We start from the raw sequence: 20598 nt of genomic DNA on the forward strand, positions 1-20598 counted from the left end.
GGCTTGTGCTACGTGTGAAAATAATAAAGACAGTAAGAGCAAAGGGCTCTATGCAAAGCGTACTCTGGGTGCTGACAGTAACTCCATGAGGCAGAAGCGGAGCTAGTATACCCTGCGTGCCGTTAACTGACACCAATTCAACCACATGCAGCTGGCCAAAACGAAAAGGAAGAAGTGCTCGCTGAAATGGACAGTGCCACCTGTCACAGCCCTATGTGACTTGCCACCTGGAAGACCCAGAAATGGGATACAGGGATCCGTGTTCTGGCCATCTCCGATCCTGAGAGCCTCTCCTAGAATAGGGAGCTCTCTGCACCAAGCGTGACCGTAGGGGTTTCTCAGCCTCGGCACTGTTGACGTTCTGGGTCTGCTGGGTCATCACCCATCATGGGGTGGGGGTGGGGGGTGCCCTGTGCAGCGAAGGATGTTGGAGGCACTTGGGGGAAGGTTAGCAGCATCTTCTACATGCTACGTGTCACCAGTGCCCCTCCCAGGTGTGAGAACCAAATGCATCTCCAAGCATTGCCAAATGTGCCCTAGGGGCAAAATCACCCTGGTTGAGAACCACTGCTCTGGAGTTTATTAATGCGCGTATGTTTTATGTAATAGATTTCCAAGGCCCAAGAGCCCTGCCTCGCCTGGTGTTCAACCGCGGGAGCAGTGATCAGTGCAACGTGGGGAGGAAGTGTCTGTGCCGTGACAACTTTCGGAGGCTCGTGGCAACGCCATTCCTTCAGGGGAAGGAAGTACAAGGGATTTTCCTGCGTAGCTTGCCTGGACTTTAGAATTGAGTACCCTTATGTGCTGGCACTCCAAGGTGGTATCATTACCCCAGTGCACAGGTGAGGAAACCGAGGATCACAGGGAGTCCGTTACTTGCTCAAGGTCTCAGAGCTAGCAAGTGATAGAGATTTGAATCCAATCTGTTTTACTTTAAAAACCCCTTCCTTTTTTTTTTTTTCATCTCACCATTTTGCGTTCCTATCTGCAAAAGGGGGTTGAAGGAAATCAGTGTGCCAGAAAATAGACCCTTCACAGACTCTGTGACACTGTGCAGTCATCTGCCGGCCTCTTGGTTCTGGATGAGGCTAGAGGTAAATTCAGATTCAAAAAGATATTTATGGGCCTGTGTATTACTGAGGACTTCTCTGATGGCAAGAGACAGAAACCTAACACAAGCTTAAAGCAAAAAGGGAATGAATGTATTGGCTCCTCTAACTGGCAAGTTCAAGGAGTGAAAACTTCAGGCATGGTTGGATCAAGGGGCCCAAAGGGTCAGGACAATCGCTCAATATTTGTTTTCCTCTTTGTTGGCTTCATTGTCAGGCAGATTTCCCTCCTTTATAGAAAGAGAGCTGCCGGCAACACCATACCTAAAACCTGACCCCTTAGAAACCCAGCAGAAAAATGTTCTCCATTCCAATAGTTCCATCAACAGTCCTGAACTTGGCTCTGACAGTCCTAGCTTGGTTGGGTCCCTTGCACATCCAGGATCTAATCACTATGGCCCGTGACAGGTGGAAGTCTCCAGGATGGCCTGAGCTACCTGTGCATCTGAAGAGTTTGAGGGCAAGGTGATCGCCGAATCTTACGGAGAAGATTAGGCGAGAGAGAGAGAGAGAGAGAGAGAGAGAGACAGAGAGATGGGAACAGGCCTGCCAGGTGAAACAGAGTCGCTCTGCACCCTCATGGCACACCAAGAACTGAGCGCAGCTCGTACAGCGTGTTCGGTACACGATGTCCTTTAATCCTCATGACAACCTGCATCATTATTGCTGACGCTCGGAGAGGCTCCGCGTCACGGCCAGCGCTCACTTCCAGGTACAGAGACAGCCGGGCGTGCCCAGGGGCACCCTGTCCTTAGGAGGTGGAGCTGGAACTTAACGCTCGGACCTGTGTGACCCGAAGTCCCCAGCTCGCCCGCCCTTCCCCCTCAGAGACCCCTGAGCTGCGGGAAGCCTCCTCAGCGCTTTGTTCCAGTCTCTTAACTCGCAAACCCCGTCAGCGAGTTCTTTATTTCCACACACGGTGCTATTAAGCTAACGGCTCTGGGAAGTCTAGGCTGGCCTCGGAGCAGCCACACGTCCCGCAGGCCTTCTGCGTGTTGTGGCTTCCGAACAGACACATCAGAAGTTCCAGGAGCCCAGGCCCCTGTGGAAACGTCTCTGTGCGCCGTTTTGGTTCAAGATGCCAAAAAAAGCAGCACACGCCTTGCACTTGAGCTCCTTGTAGAACGTCTCCCCGGGAGCTAAAGGTGGCAGGTCCAGCACCTCCTAGAAAAGTCCCCTGTACAGGCCGGTGGCAGACCTCACCAGGCCAAAAAAAACCAACAAAAAACAAAACAAAACAAAACAAAACAAAAAAACCCCCACGACCTGAGAAACCAGGGTTGAAATAGAGGCCTCTTTCTGTTTGGTCAATGAGCAGCTGTGAAGGATGCGTAGGACGGAGCTAAATTTATTTGTTCCTTTCTTTCTCGGAACAGCGGCAATGAGGCTGGGAGTGCAGCTGCCTCGCGCTCCCGTGAGCCTTTTGCAGGCACCAGCATGCACAGAGGTTGGCTCTCGGGGACGTGGATCCCTTTCCGGTCTGTTCCCTGCCCGCTGCGGGCGGGACTTCCAGGGCCTCTCTGTAGTTTGGGGCTAGAATCCTGTGCCAGTGGGCAGAAGTCTGGCACTGTCTCCTAGAGCCGGGGTGAGATGATCACCTTTTAAAAACGGACAAGCTGCAGGACGCAGGGACCCTGGCCCGGCCAAGGCAACTTGCAGCCACGCCCTGGAAAACCACTGAGGTCCCAACCACCTCTGCTTTCACTGCTCAGACCTGTGGGAAACTTGTAAGACTGGGCCCGGTGGGGAGAAGGGGGGAGGGCCTCTGGGACGGGCCTTCCAAACACAAAGCCGGGCTGGTTGGGCAGAGTCCTTTCTGGGATGTGCCAAGTTGAGGCTCACCTTCAGTGGGGCCTCCCGCCTGCTGCTCAAGGCGGTTTCTGTTTTTTTTTTTTAAGCCAGTGCTTTGTGAGACTTTCAGAAGGCACCCACGGGTGAGGAAGTGAAAGGAGCAGGGACGGGGAAGAAACTGCTTCTTTATTTCTAGCCTTGCTTGAACGGCTTCTTGACGGTTACTGCTACAGTTTTTGCTGAGTCAGAAGCATCCCCCAGCTGCTCACCGGAAACACAGCTGTTAGGCGAAAATAACCACAGAGCCGAGCATCGTGCACCTTCCAGAAAACAGGGCAGAAAAACCTCAAAACAAAAGAGAAAAATACAGAACAATAAAAGAGGCACCGTCGGAAGCCCACGGCAGCTCGCCCCCTCACCCAAGCCCGCAGCTCAGAGACGGAGCAAAGCCTGGCTGCTTTTCCATTTCAGTGGGTTGAACAGTGCCCCGTCCCAAAAGAGAGAGATGTGAGCGTGTCCTAACCCCTGGGAGCTGTGAATGTGATGTGCCCGGAGCAAGGGCCTTTGTGGATGTAACTGACTTAAGGATCTCAAGAGGAGATCATTCTGGATTACCTGGGTGGGCCCTAAATCCAATGACAGGTGTCCTTGTAAGAGGGAGGCAGAACATTCGACGCACCGAGAACACACGGAGACGTAGGGAGGGGAAGGCCAGGTGAAGACGGGGGCAGAGGTGGTGTGATATGCACCTACAGGCCGAGGGACACCAAGGGTCTGTTATGGCAGCCACAGGAAATTATAGGACAGCCACAGCTACCATTTGCTGGGTCCTGTCCCCAGCCACCCCTTTCCCCTTGTCCAGGTCCAGACTGAAAGCATTCACGGCATCTTGCTTGCGAGCTGTCTTACATGGACACTGAGCTTCCCTTTCCTCCAGGCTTCATGATTATCAGGAAGGACTTGAGGACTCCAGGGACTAGGTGGGATTTGGGATCCCCAGGTTTGGATGAGACTCTGCTGCAGGCCAGGTGTGTGCCCTCGTCACCCAGCCAGCACTCACAGGTCGCTGGGCACTGTGTGTTAGAAAACAGGCTCTGGGTTTGAACACCTGTGCTGCCACTTCCTGGCTGGGTGGTCTGGGGTGAGGCCGTTAGCCTCTCTAGGCCTCAGTTTTCTCATCCGGACAACAGGAAGATGACCTGAAAGCCACCCTGCTAAGAAACAGAGATGTTGTCAAGAATGACCACTGTTAACGCATGCCAGAGATTCTAAGGAAGTTGGGGCAATTGCCAGAGGCCAAAAACAAAGAAGGAAGGAAAGTCCAGAGTTGAAGGTGCAGTAACCAGCCAATCTCCAGTCGGAGCCTGGGGACGGGAGACACCACCCGGGTTGCACAAGGCTAGAAGCTGGAGCTGGAACACCATCATCTTCCATGAGGTTGGGGCTTCCAGGAGCTTCCTCCTCAATCTGGCTGTAAGGACTGAGTTAGCACGTGTAAGGCAGTACTCCATAGCCCTTATCATCCAGTGCTCTACAGAACTGTCACAAACGGCTGCTGGTTTCAGTAGTTCAGCACCTGCGACACCATCTTTTGACGACAGCATCCCACTTTACCTTCAGGAAACCGCCCCTATTCTACGGCCTCGTTCCAGAGGATATACAACCCAGAACCAACCAGCCAGAGTCAGGGATTAGTTCGCAGGTGGGCATGGGAGTGAAGAGTTGCTAAAAACTACCGGGAAAGAAAACTTTGCTCTCCCTTGGCTCTGCTATGTAAGTGGGGTATAAACCCGGACCTGCTGGAGGTTATCTCTGCCACTACCTTGGGAGAACCTACCTGAGGACGATGCCAGAACCAAAAAGACCTGAGATGAGAGACAGAGATTCCTGATGATATCGAGTCCCTGGATCCAGCAGTGCCTGAAACCATCCGTACCTCCAAACTTCCAGTTCCATGAGACAATACGTATTCTTCATGCTTAAGATAATTTGAGTTGGCCTCTTACGAACAAAAGCATCCTGACTCCCACATTATCTTATGTGATAATCTCAGCAACTCAAGGAGGTAGGCATCTTATGATGTCCATCTGACGAGAGGAAATTGAGGCTCGGAGACATTTCATCACTTGCTCAAATCACATTGCTAGTAAGTGGCAGGGCTGTGACTTGAGCCCAGGGCTGTGATGTGATCCCCTCAGCCCTAGGAAGTTCAGATATGGTTAGTGCACCTAGGCTTTTGTGTCATGCCTTGAGAAAGTCACAAAAACCTCAAGGCCTTGTGTGGCTCATCTATAACATAAGAGTTGGTATATTTTTAATCTTTTAAATATGCATATATTAAAATAAATATATAAATATTAAATATATGAAAATAAACATAAATATTAAATATATATTTATATACATAAAGATTACTATGACAATCAACCTTCTATTTTCCATCCATGGCTAACAGATGTTAGCATTTTGTCATAGTTGCTTCAGAGGCCAGACAATTTCTGAAAGTCCCACACAATTCTTTGCATCTTGATTCTGGATTCTGAAAGTCAGTCTGATGCCGAACAACTTGAAATAGAAAAACAAAAATAAAAATTCTCTTATATTTACTCACATATTTTAAATCTCTGTTATTCTCCATTCCTTGTGTAGATCTGCATTTCCACCTGGTACCATTTTTCTTCAGCCTAAAAAAGAGCTTGTAATATTTCGTAGAGTGCAAGTCTGCTGGTGACAAGTTCTACCACCTTTTGTTTGTCTGAAAAACATTTTTATTTCACTGTCATTTTCTAAGGATAATTTTCACTGAAATATAGACTCTTCGTTGGCAGGTTTTTCTTGTTTGTTTTGTTTTTTCATTTTTTAATTCAACGTATTAAGGATGTCACTCCATTGTCTTACGGCCTGCCTTGTTTTTAAGGGGGAAAGCAGTGATATTTCTTATCTTTGTTCATTGAACGTAATGTTTCTTTTTATCTTGATTGTTTTCAAGATTTTCTTTTTGTTGCTAGTTCTAAGTAATTTGATTACGATTGCTGTGATGTTGTTTTCTTTGTGGTTATCCTGGCGGCAATTTGTTGGGTTTCTTGGGTCTGTAGCTTTATAGTTTTTATCAGTTTTTGGAACATCTTCAGCCATTTTCATTTCAAGGATTTTGTTCTGCCCTCTCTTCCTACTGGGGCTCCAATTACATGTAGGATTGACCATCTGATAGTGTTGCAGAGGTCCCTGATGTTGAGCTCCTTTTTTCCCTAGTCTTTTTTCTCCTTGTGCTGCATCAACTTGTATTATTATGTCATCATGTGCACTATTTTTTTCTTCTGCAATCTCTAATATGCTGTTAAACCTATCCAGTGAAGTTTTCATTTTAGATATTATATTTTTCCTCTCTAGAAGTTTCATTTAGTTCTTTAAAAAAAAAAAAACCTTCCACTTGGGGCACCTGGGTGGCTCATTCAGTTGAGTGTCTGACTGTTGATTTCAGCTCAGGTCATGATTTCAGGGTTGTGGGATCAAGCCCCATGTAGGGCTCCACACTGAGGATAGAGCCTGCTCAGGATTCTCTTCCTCCCTCTCTCTGCCCCTCCCCTACTCATGCTTCCTCTCTCTCTGTGTCAAAATAAATAAACATTTTTTAAAAACTTCCACTTTTTACTATGTTCATGCTTTCCTTTAAATCTCTGAACATATTTGTAATAGCTTTTTTAAAGTCCTTGTCTGTTAATTACATCATCTTTGTCATCTGGGATCAGTTTATACTGATTGGGAGTTCTCCTGGTAATGGGTCGCATTGTCTTGCTTTTTTGGGTGTCTAGTAATTTTATGTTGGATGCTAGACATTGTTAGCATTATGCCATTGAATGTCTAGATATTTGTCATTTTCCTTTGGAATTCATTTGACAGGCAGTTAAGTTACTTCCTGGTCAGTTTGATTTTTTCAAGCTTCTTAAAAAAGCTTTGCTGAGTGAGCCTAGTGGAGCCTTTCTTCTAAGGCCAGTTTAGCCCTACTACTAAAGTCTGGCCTCACTGTGGGTCTCTAATGAATTCCTTGGATGTTCAACAAGTTATTCCCCTTCTGGTTTGCTAAAACTTGAATGTCCCCCAGTCCTGTGAGAGCTCTGGGAATTATTCAAGTTATTCCTCCCCAGTGGTTGTTCTTTGCCATCCTTATAGCATTCCACTCAATGCTTGGGCAATTTCATATTCAACCAATCACTCAAGGGGTTCCCTATACAGATTTCTGGCACTGTTTATCCACATAGCACCTTCTTCTCTAGAACTTTGGCTCACAAATTCCAGCCTCTTTAACCTCCACATATGATAATCTATATGTCCTCAACTTAGGGAAACTTCCAAGATTCCCCTGCTTGGGATTCCCCTCCCTTTGCTGCAATCTAAAAAGTACTTCTAGGCAGAAAGCCAAGGTGCTCATAGGGCTCACTTCATTTGCCTCACTTTTTTGAGGGCTCACAGCTATGCATTGCCTGTTGCTCAACGTCTGAAAACTGTTGTTTCATATATTTTTTTCAGCTTTCTAGTTGTGTACAGATGGAAAACAAGTCTGGTACTAGTTATTTCATTATGGCCAGAGGCAGAAGTTGACTCTAACTTAAGCAAAAAAAAAAAAAAAAAGGAAGGAAGGAAGGGGTGGAGGAGAGAGAGAGAGAGAGGAGGGAGAGAGGGAAAGAAAGAAAGAAAATGTACTGAAAGGGCTTGGGGGCGACACAGAATAGAAGTAATAGCCAAAGAATAGTTCTCAGAAGGGACAGAGACCAGAGAAGTTCTGGAGACCCAGGGAAACTAAGAGATAGTCTCTTTAGGGCATAGACTCCTGGATGAATGAGCTCCAACCCTGTGGAGAGCTTTAAGAAATTCTCAAATTTCCAGGAGAATATGTCCGGCATAGCTGCAATCACGGGCTTACCTCTTGGCCAGAGGAGGGCAAGATGCTCTGATTAATGATACTACCAAGATGATATCCAATGAGGGATGACAGATCACCAAAGCAAAACTGGGCTGCTCCTGACAGAAGTAAGGAGAATGGCCACGAGGCAGGCAAAAACAACAGGTCCATTACACAACATTTAGCAAAGAAGAAAATCTTTTAAGTAGGATTGGCTTTTACAGTCAGAGCCTTGTGGTTTCTTTTTGATATTTAACCACCGAACGGCAGAGCTGTCTTCTTTCCCCTGGCATCCCTGCCTTCCCCTGTGACACAGAACGACTTTCCCCATGACGATTCCATATAGGCAATACGCACTTTGCATCAGGCCAGAAGCACGGCTTAGGGATCACTGGGAAGAGATTCTCTGCGCCTGCCAGTGTTCGAGGAAGGCTTCCAGCAAATAAAACTCACTCGGGGGTGAAAGGCAAGCATGGACCTGTGTCCTGGGAGCAGAGCAAGAAATGAAACACGTCCATTCCCCTTCCTGTACTTAGAACCACCAGAGTTGGCAGCTCCTTGCCTGAAAGAGAATGTTCTGTGTTTCAAGAGTGAGTATGCGGTGGCTGCAGGCTAGTTTATCAAGCAGCTTAGTTCAACCAAACGTATAGGCAAAGGCACCAACAGGTAAGGGAACCAGATGTTCTCTGCTTAGATTGTTCTGAGGAAATCCTGCTACCCCCACTCTGCCTGGAGGCTAATCAGATACCGTGTGTGTATGTGCGTGCGTGCGCGCGCGCGCGCGTGTGTGTGTGTGTGTGTGTGTGTAATGTCTACAAAACTCACCACCTGAGGTCCCTAAAGTTTCCACAGACATTACTTTCCTGTATAATCATACCCATTTCAGAGATGGAAAACCTGAGGTATAGTACGTGGAACTGTGAGTCAGCCGTAAAACCAAGAAATACGTTCGTGACTACAGGGTGAACCTCTCCCGATGGGCCTTGAGGATGATGTGAAAACAAGAGAGAGGGAGGGAGGGAACAGAGTGAGAGAGGGGAGAAAGAAAAAAAGGAAAACAAGTCTTCAAAGACGCCCAGGTTTGGGAGAGACTTAGGTGCTGAGAGGTGCCACTTGCACACAGTCGAGATTTAAACTGAAATCAGTCACCTCACTTCACATCACAAGCACCTCACATCACATGGCTAAGTTCTTTCTCCAGCTTTGTATTTTAGCTTTTTTTTTTTTTCCTCTGGTTCAACTTAGAAAGAAGTTTCTTCATTCCTTGGGGGGCTTTTTCTTTCAAGAAAGAGATCACGGTACTCTCGGTACTTTCATGCAGATGGAGAAAGGGCCTGACAAGGTTATACAATTACTTCCTGGAGGGGTTTTAGGGACTTGTGTCCCGTCTGACTGCTCTCTTTGTAAGGGCCGCAGGGAGAGAAGGTAAACTCAAAACGCTTAGAGGAAGAAGGGTAGACTTTGGAGCTCCTCCTCCAGGACAGTGGGAGAGATCTGGAGATTAGGACCACCTTCTGGGGAAGTGTCTAGAGCGGGTGAGGTCTGTAAAGGGACAAACAATCTTATTCACAATGCCTGATCCATAGTAGTGGTTCAATAAGTTATTTGTTGAAGGAAAGAATGTTTAAGTGAGTGCCTGTGAATCCCCAGTCGCTTCTACCCTATAGACTTCAACACTTCCATACCTTTGAGCATTTTTCCACCCTTTGCTGTCCTGACAACTGTTGTCGTCATCGTCGTCGTCTTCTTCTTCTTTTTAATGTTTATTTATCGTTGAGAGACAGAGAGACAGAGCATGAGCGAGGGGAGGGGCCGAGAGAGAGGGAGACACAGAATCCGAAGCAGGCTCCGGGCTCCGAGCCGTCAGCAAAGAGACCACCGTTGGGCTCAAACCCATGAACCGTGAGATCACGACCTGAGCCAAAGTCAGATGCTTAACCGATGAAGCCATCCAGGCGCCCCGTGGCAACTGTCTTTTAAGGCAATGGATCTTAACCTTTTGTGGGCTGTGAACTCTTCTGAGAATCTGACAAGAGCAATGGACCCTCTTCTCAGAAAAGGCACAGACTCATATACACCACACAATCCTACGCATCTTTTCAAGTTGAAAGCAAACGCCCAGGACCTCGTCCACCGCTTCAGCCACCGGATAGTCCCCACGAGGTCATTTGCTCCTTCACTGGGTTCCCACAGCATTTTTCGTGTTTTAGTTCAGAACTACAGGTAGTTTGGGCACACATCTGTCGTTTGGGCAGGGGCTGGAGGTGCCCTCTCCATTCCACTCAGTGCTGCTGGGGCCACAATCATCTGAAGAACTGCTCGCTCACCTGGCCAGCTGGAGATTGACACTGGAAAGACCCGAACAGCTGGGGAGCTGACCCCCCAAAGCTAGGGGTCCTTGGGCAGCTCTATGTCAATTGGTCTCTCTACTCAATCTCTCTGGCATATCCAGAGAACTGTAAACATACTTCATTGTAACTTTAAATATACTTCATTGTTACTTAACACAACACTACCGTGGTTATTCATGCCCATTGATGGTGGTAATTAGATCCGTTTCACCAGCAACACACGTAATTGCTTCGGGAACAAGGACCACAGCTTATTTATTTCTATTTCCCCGGAACCTAGCAGGTGCCTTGCACATAGCAGGCATTTTACTATATGCAGATTAGAATAAAACTCAACACTCAAAAAATATTTAATCCAATTAAAAAGTGGGCAGAAGACATGAATAGAAATTTCTCCGAAGAAGACATCCAGATGGCCAATAGACACATGAAAAGCTGCTCAACATCACTCATCCTCAGGAAAACGAAAATCAAAACCACAAAGAGATATCACCTCACAGCTGTCAGAATGGCTAAAATCAACAACACAAGAAACAACAGGGGTTGGCGAGGACGCGGAGAAAAAGGAACGTTCATGCACCGTTGGTGGGAATGCAGACTGGTGCGGTCACTGTGGAAGACAGTATGGAGGTTCCTCAAAAAGTTAAAAATAGAACTACCCTACAATCAAGTAATTCACACTACTGAATATTTACCCAAAGAATACAGAAAAACTAATTCAAAGGAATACACACACGGCTATTTTTATAGCAGCATTATTTACAATAGACAAATTATGGAAGCAGCCCAAGTGTCCATCAACTGATGAATAGATAAAAAAGATGTGGTATCTATATAATGGAATATGACTCAGCCATAAAAAATAATTTGCATTTGTATTTGCAACAACATGGATGGAGCTGGAGAATACAATGCGAAGCGAAATAAGTCAGTCACAGAAAGACAAAAAGACAAATACCGTATGATTTCACTCATATGTGGAATTTAGGAAACAAAACAACTGAGCAAAGGGGGGAAAAAAAGAGAGAGAGGCAAACCAAGAAACAGATTCTTAACTGCAGACAACAAACTGACGGTTACCAGAGGGGAGGTCGGCGGGGGATGGGGGAGACAGGTTATGGGGATTAGGAATGCACTTGTTGTGATGAGCACTGGGTGATTAAAATAAAAACTTACAGGGGCACCTGAGTGGCTCAGTCGGTTGAGCGTCCGACTTCGGCTCAGGTCATGATCTCACAGCTCGTGAGTTCGAGCCCCGCGTCGGGCTCTGTGCTGACAGCTCAGAGCCTGGAGCCTGCTTCGGATTCTGTGTCTCCCTCTCTCTCTGCCCCTGACCTACTTGCACTCTGTCTCTGTCAAAAATAAATAAACATTAAAATAAATAAATAAAATAAAAACTTACATAACTTACATAAGTTTTATTACTTACAAACTTAGATATATGTTCATTTATATATAACTTATATATATGCACAGACACATACATATGCTAGTTAGACATGCATGTAGGCATGTGCTTGTATTCTATTACATCCGACTACATTCCAAAAATAGGCTTAGAAAGTAGCTTATTTACATATATCAATACAACAAAATAAAAATTTTAAAACAAGGAAATGAGGACTAAGTGGGGGGAAAAAAGGTAGGAAGCCATGTTGAAATAAAGGACAAGATCAGTACCCAAAATATGTAACATGGATTTCCATACCATTATTAGTGGCCCAGAAATCTGCTTGAGCATCCTGGTGATAAGGGCAAAGGGGCAACTGTAAACCAGTTACCAAATTCGTGGTGTTATATAAACAAAACGACTGCTTACGAAAGCACAACTTTTATTAGCGATAGGCTATATAAAATTACAACCTCCTTGGGACGCCTGGGTGGCTCAGTTGGTTAAGCATCCGACTTCTGGCTTCGGCTCAGGTCATGATCTCACAGTTCAGGGGTTTGAGCCTTGCATCTGGCTCTGTGCTGACAGGGCGGAGCCTGCTTCGGATTCTCTGTCTCCCTCTGTCTCTGCCCCTCCCTGCTCTAGCTCGCGCGCACTCTCTCTCTCTCAAAAATAAATAATATAAATAAACGTTAAAAAGGTAATCTAAAATCACAGCCTCTCTGCAGTAAAAATCATAGCAAGTTTATACAATGAATTCCACACAATGTCCCTCATTGCAGGTTAAGGGAAGTTCAACACAAGCAAATCCGTAAGTGGCCAAAGAAAAGGGTGCCGTTCTCTAAGAGTCTGGTTTTATCTAAGGAAAAATGTAAGACAATCTAGTCCAGCCTTTTTCTAAAGGGTAGACAATGGAATACCGTTCCTGGAGAGGTTCTGCCCACAAGGATTCTGTGGTCAGGAAAAGTTGGGAAAACTCATCCGTGTCTTCTTCTGGGAACTTCACAATGAACACTGGCTTTATAAAGGCTCTGAGAAGTCCTGCAGTAAAGAAACCCAGCATTTTCCAAGCTTCTTTGACCACTCTTGTGCAAGAACCTAGCCACAGCGTCCAAGTGGCACCTAGGTTCACTGCTCCTACTATGTGCTTTTTCTTTCTCATAAGAGCGTAGGTATTACCAGATTGCTGTTCTCAAACAAGTCATGCCGAAATCTCTTTCCTTTGTCTTTTCTTGAAAGGACTGAGGAAGGAAAGAAAGTAGTATCTGCAAACCTTCTGCTTAAAGCACCTTGGTTTAAAGTCCTTTTTACGTGTTCTGTGTTATAGGTAGGACTCAAAAAAAAAAAGATTGGGGAGAAATTTGTCCTCCCAAATTTCAACTAAGGCAGAAGACAGGGGTGCCTGAATGTCACCAAAAGCCCACCGTTTCTGCCCCTGAGAAAATACAAAGGGGTCAGTACATACCTCTCCCTTGCTGATCCCCTCGGTTCTCCGTAAGCCAGATTGCTAACTGAGCAATGCTCACTCGGAAAACTCGAGGTGCACCTTCAGCAGATGGCCGGGAGCAGCAAGGGCAACAACTGTTTGTTTTGGCATTGCGTGTGAAGACAGAGAAAGGGTGTGTGTCGCCCGCTGTCCAGTTCCTGTCTCTTGGTACGCTAGCATTTCCATCTCAAAAGAATCAAAGTGTGATCTAGTTCAAAAAGGGAAAGCATGTCTCATTTTGGCAGGGCCACAGCACGATCCCAGAGTCTTTTCCTCACAAAGCTCTTGTTAGTATCCTACTTAATATTCCACGGAACACACTGCAGAAAACTGATTAAACGGATGGAGGGGCTGCAGAGCCTTTTGGCCAATGATTCTCAAACTAGGTTCCGTGGAGCACTAGTGGTTCTCGCGGTGTCTCAGGGGCTGCAAGAGAGCAATGAAGAGACCCTCGGCACGCAGATCGCTGAGCCCGCAAACCCTAGTTAACCATGGCAGTTTCTCTCTTATCTACCTAATCGTGTGTTTGGCAGGGAGGTGGGGGGGGGGGGGGGAAGTTGAGGGGCTGGGGGATGGGGAGCGTCTGTTACTTAAAATTAGAAAATGTTTGAGAACCACCGCTTTAAACAAAGCACCACATATATTCTCACAGCTGAGATTCTGATAAGAATTAAAAAGCAAAACCGTTTTAGTTGTGCTCTGAGCAAGAACCTGGGGACAGAAATTTAATTTTTTTTTTTAATCAAAAGCAGAGCCACGGAAAAACATACAATAAACAAAGAAAATATTTGCGGCCATATAATTAACAAAGAGTTAATATTCTTAATTTATAAAATGACCCTACACATTAATAAGAAAAAGACCAACAACCCAGTAGAAGCATGGGCCAAGGCTACAGAATTCACAGAGGCAGAAATGCAAATGGCCAATAAACATATGAAAAGATTCTCAGGCTCACTTGTCAGGGAAATGCAAATGAGAACAATGAGGTACTATTTTTTACCCATCAGATTGGCAAAAATGGAAAATATGTGTAACATCCAGAGCTGGCAAGGGTGGAAGGAATCCAGTTCTCTCAAACACCATCAGGGGAGAGGCGGTAAATTATTACAGCGTCGTGGAAAATCAACTGTTGGTATTTTTGAAAATTTAAACTGTGGCCTGGCACTCTCACTTCTGGGAATATATCCACCAGAAATGAAAATGCCAGTCTATAAAGGCACAAATATATGAAGAAGTTCACTGAAGCATCGTTTGTGGAAACAATCTGAACGTACATTAATAGGACGATAGTTGAACAAATCACGATGTATTTATATTAAGGAATACAGTGTAGCTATTAAAAACTATAAAATAAAATTATACATATTGACTGAGAGGTATGCCTGCAATACTTTGCTAGATGGAATAAAAGCAAGTGTGATCTTATTTTCATTAAAAAAAATAAAACAAAGAGACCAAGAGAAAAAAGTCACACCCTCTAAGTAGGTTTATATATGTTTTTATAAATACAGGAAACACTAGGGAAACATTCAGAGCGAATTGTTAACAGTGATTGCATCAGGAAGCTGCATTGGAGAGGTGCAGAGAGACTATTAATTCTATCTTAGATGCCTCTCTGTTGTTTGGATTGTTACAAAAGATACGTATTACCTTCATAATTCAAAGGATCCGAATTTTTAAAAAGCAGAATTAGGAAAGAGAATTCAAAGCAAATCAAATTACTTTGAGAATCACCGGAAGGCAGGGTGGGGCTGGCCTCCTGGTATGGAATTTTAAAGCACTGAACCCAAGGGGTGTTCAGCTAATATAAAACACCCCAGCTATGCATGAGGGTGGACTGAAGGCGAGCCTTTTAATAGGGCCAAGATCTTCCCTGAGAAATAGTCCTGAGTCTTCTCTAATACACATGGAAAGATTAAATGAGGCCTCCAAAGTAATATGCTACAGTACAGGGGTCAGCAAATTTTTTCTGTAGAAGATTAAACAGTGCATATGCTAGGGTTCCTCGGCCATCCTACCTCTGTCACACTCCTCAACTCTGTTGTTTGAGTGTATCAACAGCCATAGACAATCCGTACATGGATGTATATGAATGTGGCTGTGTCCCAATAAAACTTTATTTATAAAACGGGCAGTGGGCTGTATCTGACCCAGGGGCTAATAGTTTGCTGACCTCTGCTATAGGCCACGGGCATAATTATCTTTTATTTTTTTTTATTTTTTTTTATTATTATTTAAAAAAAATTTTTTTTTCAACGTTTATTTATTTTTGGGACAGAGAGAGACAGAGCATGAACGGGGGAGGGGCAGAGAGAGAGGGAGACACAGAATCGGAAACAGGCTCCAGGCTCTGAGCCATCAGCCCAGAGCCCGACGCGGGGCTCGAACTCATGGACCGCGAGATCATGACCTGGCTGAAGTCGGACGCTTAACCGACTGCGCCACCCAGGCGCCCCCATAATTATCTTTTAAAAGGAAACTTTTTCATTGAAGTATGAATAATATGCGTGCTGTGGAAGTATACAAATCTGGTGAGTTTTTACAAAGTGAAGACAACACGTCATAATTACCACCCAGATTAAGACGTAGAACATTACCGATTCCCCAAAAGTGTTCCTCATGCCCCTCCCAGTTATCCCCATCCCCCGTCACCAAAGACAGCCACTAATCTTGCTTTCATCCTCATAATGTGTTTTGCTTGGCTGTAAATCTAATGTAAATGGAGTCCTATAGCACTTTCTTTCACTCACTGACCTATGAGCGAGATCCCTCCATGCTATTGTGTGGGCTTGTCCAAAGTCATTGCTATGTATGTTCCATATATACAGTTGCAATTATAACATTGTAAGAATATGCCACGCTTTATGCATCTGTTCTACTATTGATGATATTTGGGTTGTGTCCAATTTGGGGCTTGTTATATAGACTGAAAGTCTGTGCCCCTCTAAAACTCGTATGGTCAAACCTCCTCCCGAGTGTGATGGTATTAGGAGTTGTGGCCCTTGGGAAGTGATTAGGTCAAGAGGGTGGAGCCCTTATGAATGGGATTAGCGCCCTTGTAAGATAACCCCTACAGAGATCCCTGTCCCTTCCATTGGGGAGGGCACAGCAACAAGATGGTCATCTAGGAACCAGGAGGCAGGTCCTCACCAGACACTGAACCTAGCAGGACCCCAAGCTTGGACTTCCCAGTCTCTGGAACTGTAAGAAATCGATCTGTTTTTTTTTTTTATGAGCAAATCAGTCTGCGGTACTGTTATAGCAGCCTGAACGAACTAAGACGGCTATCACAAATAATACAAGAACATTCTCGGCCATGTCTTCTAGCACCCATATTTACACTCCACAATTGGGCATATTCATAGAGTATATGTACTACATTCAGCTTTTGTAAACACTGCTAAATAATTTTCCCAAGTGTCTGGTAACTTGCACTCCTATCTTCAGTATGGGAGGGTTCCAGCCGCTCCAAGCATTGTCAACACACTGGCATGGACAGGATTCTTTTTTGGTAGTTCCAGCCAGTCTTGTAGGTGTCCGTGTAAAATTCATATACAGTAAAGTTCAAAAGTCTTAGGTGCCCACCTAAAATTTTTTTACATATATACAATTCTCATTGTGGTTTGGATTGCATTCCCTTAATCACTAATGATGTTGACGCTCTTTTGATCGGCTTATTGGCCATTTGGATTTCTCTTTTGTGAAAAGCTTATCCATGTGTTTTGTTCATTAAAAAAAAAAAAAAAACAACTGGGTTGTTTGTCTTTTCCTTATTGCTTTACAGGAGTTCTTGAAATATTCTGAATGTGAGTCCTTCTCTTAGTATCTTTATTCCAACTATCTCCTCCTACTCTGTGGTTTTCATTTTCATTGTCTTAATGGAGTTTTTTGACGAACAGAGTTCTAATAATGTCCAGTTGGTCAATTATTTTCTTTATGGTTACGTGTGTGTGTATGCGTGTGTGTGTGTCCTGTTTCAGAAATATTTGCTCAAGAAAAACTGTTTCTGTACTCACAACACTTTATTTTTTGATTTTTAAATATTTTTTATTTATTTCTGAGAGAGAGACAGAGTGAGTGGGAGAGGAGCAGAGAGAGAGGGAGACACAGAATCCGAAGCAGTCTCCAGTCTCTGAGCTGTCAGCACAGAGCCCGATGAGGGGCTCAAACCCATGAGCTGGGAGATCATGACCTGAGCCGAAGTCAGACGCTTAACCGACTGAGCCACCCAGGCGCCCCATGTACTCACAACACTTCTGACACCAAATGTGTGGGGGGTTTTCCCCCCCATTCCAACCAATCCTCCAACTTTTGGGGCACCAACTAACTGGGTGTCCTGTAATTCACTTCTGACAATAACTACACACAGTATCAGATCCAAGTTAAGGGCTCCATTCCACAAGAAGTTACCCCCTCTGATGCCTGTCACAAGTAAATGGGTGCCCAGGATACCCACACTTCTGAGTTGGCTACAAAGTCAGGACTTGCCACAACACTGCCACTTGGGTCTGGGCCACCAGATGAAGAGGTACATAGGGCAAGACCTAGAAGTGTCCCACACATACGAGCTTCTGTCCCCATGGAGCCACTCTCCAGAACATGGGTGCATTCACCACCCCAGAAGCTCTCCAAGCCCACCATCTAGGGATTTTTATGGAGGCTTCATCATATAGGCATGACTGACTTTTAACTCAGTCTGTGGCTCTGCTCCTCTCCCCAGAGGAAGGGGTGGGGGGAGGGGACTCAAAGTTCTAAGCCTCTAATCCTGGCTTAATCTTTCTGGTGACCAGACCCCATCCTGGAGCTATTCAGGAGCCCACCATGAGTCGGCCTCCTTAGAAGATGCTCCTATCACCCAGGAAATTCCAAGGGATTTAAGAGCTCTGTGTGAAACGATCATATCACACCCATCACTCAGGAAATCATAAGGGATTTAGGAGATTTGTGTCAGGAACCAGACAGCAGAGACCAATATATATTTCTTATCCTGTCACATTTGCCTATCCTAAAGTCATGAAGATATTCTTCTATGCTATCCTCTAGAAGCTTTATTGCTTGCCTTTGCATATTTGAGGCCACAACTATCTTGATAATCTCAACCGGGAAGGTTTAGAAGTAGGCATTACCCATTGCAATGTTTTCAGTCCCTTGTAGTCCTCTAGAACCTCGCCATTTACCATCAACAGGTGGAGTCTGCTTCTCCTTCCTTTCAACTGGGGCTGGACCCTGCGACTCCTCCGAGCAACAGAAGGCAGAAGCGACAGCAACAGGTAACAGACTGCCAGGGACAGGTAACAGAAAGTGATATGGCTTCCACCTGGCTTGCTCACTCTCCCTCTCTCAGGACACCTGCTTTGGTGCCTCAACTACCGTGTAAGAAGTCCAGCTGCTCTGAAGCCATCACGTTGGAGAGACTTTGTGCAGAGACCATGCTGAGATATCATGTACATCCAAGGAGCCCAGCTGTTCCAGCCCTCAGCTGTACAAGCCTTCCCAATCCAGATGAGCACGAAGGAGCTTTCCAGAGGCCCCCCACTCCAGCCACCTAAGAAACCGTAACTAGAACTGCCCGGCCAAGCTGCTTCTGAATCCCTAGCTTACAGAGACCACGAAGGGTAATTACTGCCCATTGCTTTAAGTCACAGTGGTTAGGATTCACTTGTTACGCAGCAGTGGATAATGGGAACTGGAAGAAGGAAGGTACCCATCTTTCCAGGCTCTCCCTTAGCATTAGTCTCACTGGGAGAACCATACCCTGTGGATGGGGTAGGCTGGGTTCTACCCCCACTGCTTACCTTAGAGGTATGTCTTCAACCACCTAAGGCTTTGACCTTCCTTTTTCAAGCCTCGTTTTAATCTACTCAGTGTCTATGCAAATGGAAGGGCACATTCATAAAAAGGGAAGATTCCTGGAGATTAAACAGATGGGAAAGATGAGAGAAGTCTCCCTTGGAGACTCTTGAAGAGTAGCTAAGTCTTGGTGTTCATCCAGAGATTAGCTGGGGATTACTTCCCGAGCGGAGGTCAGAAAGAAAAGACACACAGTGGGGCTGGGGGAACACTTACCCCATCCACGAGACAAAATGAGATCGGTTCACAAAGAGATCTGTCATCCAGCTTCCGGTTCCGGCCATCTAACAGCTCAGGTTAGAGAAAAGTTTCCACCCAAGGAGGCCCAGGCCCGGATCTAACTGGCCTCTCTGATCCAGCCCCGAGGGAAGTGGCTCATTCTGCTTCCTGGAGGCTTCAGTGGAGCAGGCAAAACAGGGTGGCTGATGAATTAACAGGACTGCACTTTGCACCTTTTAAAAACTTGCTTGATATGCTAATGATGGCAATAACCCCTACCTCTATCCACATATTACTTACCTGTCTACCTGTTTATTCCCACCCCCCCACCGCCTCTTCACTCCCCCGCCCCAACCCCACATACAAGCTACAGGTGATCACAGACCTGGGTCATCTGGTTCCTGGCATCTCCCCTGCACCTAGCCCAGTGGCTGGCACAGAGCAAGGCTCTCAACTATTCCCTCAATGAAGGGATGAATGAAGGGATGAATGGAGTTTGTGAATAAATGACAATGGCGACCCTTGATAAATACCCACTCCATGCGGCACTATCCACTGTTTCATGTTCCTCTCCAGCTTCCCTTGAGAAAGGAGTGGTTTTCTTCGTCTTATGGAGGTTAGGAAACTTGCTCACAAATCTCAGAGTCACTAAGTGGCAGAATCGGATTTCAAACCCAGCCCATCTGACTCACATCTGACTGTGCTCTCTGATGACACTAAGTGTGCTCTAGGCCACCAACACGCCTGGGGGAAGACCGCCCACCCTTTTTCCTTTCTTGACATAAGAGTGTTTTCATAAGGGCCTCGGAGACCAGAGACCGGAGCTCCTCCAGAGCTAGCTCCGTGCAGTTCTGCTGGTGTAGACCAGGCTTTGCAGTCTCACATAGAGGCTACGCTTGGGTCGGGGGTTCCATCCCACATCTGTGGCCTGGGAACTCGGGGAAAGGGCAATTAAATTAAAGAGGTCACAGAAAAAGGAGGAGGGTGGGACACTGGTGGCCAAATACAGAAAGGGCAGATTTCAATTTGCATAATAATTTTGTTAGCAACAATGGGCATCCAGGACATCTATTTAAAGGCTGTAATGTTAATTTAATGGGAAAAAAGCTAATACAATTCCCCCAGAATTTTTCAATTAAATTAATGTGATGGGCTTTAATGGATAGCTTAAGTAGAGAGCGCGAATAGGAAAAATATTGCATAAATTATACATACATTTATATACACCATGCTGCCTGTGTATATAATCTCTCTGCTCTAAGGTTTTGACCTTATGCTTAAATCTGGTAACCAGTTATAAATCTGGCAACCAGTTATAACTCTATTTCAATTAAAGTGACCCTTTTATCATCCAAAGAAGGGGAAGGCTCCTCCCTGTTCAGTTTCTGCACACCCCTTCCCTCGACAACACCCCAGCCGATTCGGGTCTTAAAGAAACAGACGATTCACGGAACAATAAGCCACAAGGATGCACATGTGCACAAAACGTCAATGATACC

The 20598-nt window shown here is 45.6% G+C and overlaps 1 protein-coding gene across 2 annotated transcripts in view; it reads right to left on the bottom strand.

The window, feature by feature from the left end:
* SPRING1 (SREBF pathway regulator in golgi 1) overlaps nt 1-20598 on the bottom strand; it is a 170806-nt gene that overhangs the window by 36547 nt on the left and 113661 nt on the right. The window contains exon 5 of one of the 2 annotated variants that reach the window (XM_027043799.2): nt 13203-13235. The exons of the other annotated variant lie outside the window; for it this stretch is intronic. Within the exon in view, the coding sequence (XP_026899600.1) occupies nt 13224-13235 (12 nt within the window). The 3' untranslated portion in view covers nt 13203-13223. Of the gene's footprint in view, nt 1-13202; nt 13236-20598 lie in introns of those variants that run through there. 2 annotated transcript variants of the gene reach the window in all.

Source organism: Acinonyx jubatus, chromosome D3 (genome assembly GCF_027475565.1).
Source record: "Acinonyx jubatus isolate Ajub_Pintada_27869175 chromosome D3, VMU_Ajub_asm_v1.0, whole genome shotgun sequence".
Taxonomy (NCBI): domain Eukaryota; kingdom Metazoa; phylum Chordata; class Mammalia; order Carnivora; family Felidae; genus Acinonyx; species Acinonyx jubatus.